Below are 4,303 nucleotides of genomic sequence, written 5' to 3' on the forward strand. Positions count from 1 at the left end.
AAGAAACGTGAAAATATGAATGATTTAAAAAATTATCGAATCCGACAATATTATCTTGTTCAGTCTTCATATTCTTCTAATAAAGTACGTCTTTACTAATGAAGTACAAAAGCGTAAGAGCTTGAGAATTTGCGATGGTAGTTAATTTGGGACAGTTGTTCTCATCCAACGTACATCATAGGTTTATAGTCACAATCGAAGGATATTTTTCTATATTCTCGCTGTTCCAACTTTCAAACGTCGTTCATTATATTTTCTTCTATTTCTTCACATATAATTTGACCTTTTCTTTTTAACTAATATGTCTAATTACGTATTGATGCAAGTGATAAATATCTTTGTAACACATTATTATATTAGTATCAATATCTACAAAAAAAATTATGGAAGTATTTACCTATGTATACCTTCGATCCCTTAATAAACTACTCATTTGCTTTTTGCATGTTTTTTAAATATACCATAAACTAATCATGTCTTTAAATATGTATTCAAAGTAATTAGAAAATGTTGCTAATTTGAATCCACTTATTGAAATAATTTTAATAAGGTTTCACCTGATTACGGTTTACTTTCTTCATTTCATATTAATTACAAAATTTAACTTTTTATTATCTAGAAGTACATTAATTGCAACATTACCTTATTGGTAGTGGTTAATAAGCTCTTTATCTACCCAGTGGATCAACAACCCACTACTAATAGAAATAAATAAATAGTGGAATCCAACTCATCAATTCTAATAGTTTTTTAATGTTCTATTTCATTCTAATGGGTTAACTACCCACCGGGTAGATGTAGCATTGCCCGATTGATCTCTATCTCTATTTACCACCTGATGCAACCCTCTTATATATTTATCTCGATCTCTATCCTCTTCACAATGACCTCTTCAAGAAGCATGACATCTATACGGATACGGATATCAATGAATATATTATACCATAATTAATTATGGTGTAACAACCTACAAAATACTGTTTCTTTTGTAAAAAATTGAAATGACATGAAATAAATGACAAAATGATATGAGATTCATATCATTATTTACATAGTCCATGTCATTTTTGTTGAAGTGTATGTTATTACACATGTTACACAATGATTTTTGATTTAACGTGATACACTACGCAAGACATACTATTAAATAAATAGGGAAGGAGAGTATATAAATTAAATCTTACTTTATAATTACCCATAGAATAAATTGTATTTTTCAATTTTATTTCAAACAAGACAATCAGATATAAGCATATTAAAGGCCCAAAGTTTTTGTCCTATCCTCAACTTAATTTAGTATAAAAGTCAAGAGCTTTGAGACCACTAAATTATATTAAGATTTACACACATTAGCATAAAAAAGAAGGGTAAAGTACATTTAAATGCTCCATTTAGCTTTCGCTTTTTAAGGCATTCAGATACCTTTCTCTATAACCTTCACCAGTAGATGTATTTAATTTGCAAGAGAATATATTCTTAGGCATTATTATGTTGCTATAAATTTAAGCATGCTAATTAAGAAGAGCTTAAGATCGAGTTGTTCATTTAACTTAACATCATCTGAATTTAATACTTGAGATCATCAAAGCTCCGAGTTTGTTTAGTTCATCTGTTTGAGATATGGCAAGGTGTAGCAAAGTTGTCGCACAGATGATCATTGCTCGACTAAGGTGATTATATATACTGTGTTTTCCTTTTCTTGTTACTTCATTTATAGATTGTAGTTCATTCTTTGAGGTGCTTCTTTCTTGCCTCTGGTTATTTCCAAGAATTAATTAATATAATGGCTTGCATGTAACTGTAAACTTATTTAATGCATAATGTGCATGCTTTAAACTTTCATATGTAAAATGTTCATTAGCCGTCAACATAAGCTAGCATTCATATTCTTTTAGAGTGTTGGTTTTCGGAGAAAAATATTTTTCTAGAAAAGTGTTCTTTCAATTTTCATTTGTTTGATTTGTAAAATTATAGAAAAAAGTCTTTTCAAAGGTGGAAAATATCTCATATAATAAAAAATGTATTCTTTTCTAGAAAAAAAGATGTCACAGTTTTCTCGAACTCTTTTACCTTCCCTTCCTATTCTCTCATCCATTTCTCGACTTCATTTTATTTTTTTTCATTTCTATTCTTTCTTGTAAAAAACTAAACACGGGAAAACTAAGAGCTCGTTCGATATCACTGTGGTTTTCAATTTTTTGGTTTTTTATTTTTCGAAGACATAAGGTATATGTCATATAATGGATCAAAAATTAGTTCTACTTATTGAAAACATGTTGCTTTTGAAAACTGATGTCGTTTCCTGTTTTTTGTTTTTAGTTTGCAAAAAAATTGAAAACTGAAAACAAAAAATATTACCGAACAAGTCCTAAATTTTGCTTTTCCTTAAAAATATACTTTCATGAAAAATTTATTTGTATCGCTTTCCAACCACAAAGCCGTAGTATTATGTCGACATACCAAATATAGAAAGATAGCAGTTAAGTGATCCTTCCTTCGTCATTTTTGGGGCTTTGCTAAGAACATTACAACTTCCAAATTGTTGCTATATGTGCCTAAGACATGGAGTTCAAATTTTCTTTGATCCTTTTTCCTTGGTTCCTTTTTAGCTTCATTTTTGAACCGACCAAGAAGATATAACAATCTTCTGATTCGTTCTTTTTCCCCTTGTTTTTATTTTTGGTGGCTCTTAAGAAAAGGTGACATAAGAAAGACTATAGAGTTTTCCTTAATATGATACGTACTACTCACGTAAATAGAGTTATAGACAAGTAGCACCTAAAGAGAAGAAATTTATTAACTTCATCCTACCCGTATTTAATTTACTGATACCTTCTTTAGTAAAGTTTACATACTTTTTCCCCTACAAAAAAGTGTACATTTTCTTAATCCATGGATATTTACAAGTTACAACGGAAAAGAGGATAGAAAAAAAAAAAAATACTGTCTCACTACAAAGTTCAACATTTGAGAAAATTCAGCGAAAAAAAATATCTAAGATAATATTAAGTGCATCTTTAATAACTCCTAAAAAAATAGAAAAGTCATCCCATTTCTTTTTATAAATCAAGTCTTGAAAAGTTATGTCCATATAAAAAGATCAAGATACCCTTAGGCCTTATCTACTCCTATATGTTAAAAAAATTATATTTAATTAACGAATCAATGTAAACATTATTGAATCAACGGATTTCGCTACATATGCACGTGATTGTTTAATGTTTGCTGAATAAAAATGAGATCGAAATTTTTGTGGAGTAACTTTGTGAGTTATACCTATCATTTGAGGTTATTAAGATGGAACATACAATATTTTGTATTTAGTTTTGCACACATTGTGTGTATATAAAGTCTAGTTTTAAAATATTGAAAATCTCTATTGCTTCCGCAAAATTTTGTCTGCTATGTATATGGCAATAATTAACATTATGTTTCTGTCAAAAAAAAAATTAACATTATGTTATAACTATATGCAGGGAAGCCAGGAAACCTGGTCATCAACACCGCTACATGAGTCGCTTGTCTGTCGTACGTGCAGCAGAATATGAGTATATATATCAAGAGGCTGAAACTGAAAAGGAACATATCGATATCAAAGATGAGTACTATGAAGATCAAGATATATGTAGTAGTAATAAGAAGGGAAACGTGATGATGGAAACGAACTGGGTTCCACACCCACGTACTGGTATATACTTTCCTGAAGGACATGAATGGGTAATGAAAGATGTTTCCGAGGATGCAAGCTCATTAGGACAATCACAAAGTTATTGGCTAAGGAACATTGATGGAGTTGAAAGTCATCACCCTGATATTCATTCCGCTGATGATTACTTCCTTACTCCTAATCACTAGACTTAAGAATTAACTTATATTAATTGACTGAAATATTGTGTATTTGTACTTTATTTATGTTGCAACTGACTATTTGACTATTTTAGGGCTAATCACATTAATATTGTACTAGTAATAATGTTCAATAGCTACTAAATTAGCCTTATAGAGTATTTCTTAGCAAAAATAACTTTATGATTTTATATAAGATTTTCTGTCCATGGTTTATCATATTTATTTATTTATTTATTTGGTGTTTTATTTACTATTATTTTTTCCAGCAAAAACGAACAATTCAATGCATGCTTGAGTAATTAAGAATACTTGAGCAAAGTTTAGAAACTACGGGTTTGTTTGGAGTGTGTACGAACTTCATTTGGAAATCTAGCTAGGGGAGTTAATTTAAGAAACAATTTGCCATGATACAACAATGCATCGGTCGCATAGTTGAGTTCCATCTACAATTGTT

At 29.6% G+C, this 4,303-nt stretch overlaps 1 protein-coding gene across 1 annotated transcript; it reads left to right on the forward strand.

Annotated features, from left to right (window-relative positions):
- Positions 1 to 1,361: 1,361 nt before the first annotated feature.
- LOC104901611 (hypothetical protein) lies at positions 1,362 to 4,083 on the forward strand. The gene is made up of 2 exons (XM_010689200.3): positions 1,362 to 1,670; positions 3,477 to 4,083. Exons 1-2 carry the CDS (start codon positions 1,621 to 1,623, stop codon positions 3,853 to 3,855), a joined length of 429 nt encoding a protein of 142 aa, XP_010687502.1. The 5' UTR covers positions 1,362 to 1,620; the 3' UTR covers positions 3,856 to 4,083.
- Positions 4,084 to 4,303: the final 220 nt, after the last annotated feature.

The sequence above is a fragment of the Beta vulgaris genome, chromosome 8, assembly GCF_026745355.1.
Source record: "Beta vulgaris subsp. vulgaris cultivar EL10 chromosome 8, EL10.2, whole genome shotgun sequence".
NCBI classification, from domain to species: Eukaryota; Viridiplantae; Streptophyta; class Magnoliopsida; order Caryophyllales; family Amaranthaceae; genus Beta; species Beta vulgaris.

What these genes read in the sequence shown, in the direction of transcription:
- LOC104901611 (XM_010689200.3), top strand. Translation starts at nt 1,621, where the DNA reads ATGGCAAGGTGTAGCAAAGTTGTCGCACAGATGATCATTGCTCGACTA. An exon ending in ATGATCATTGCTCGACTAAG is followed by an intron (nt 1,671 to 3,476) that starts GTGATTATATAT and finishes AACTATATGCAG; the next exon opens with GGAAGCCAGGAAACCTGGTC.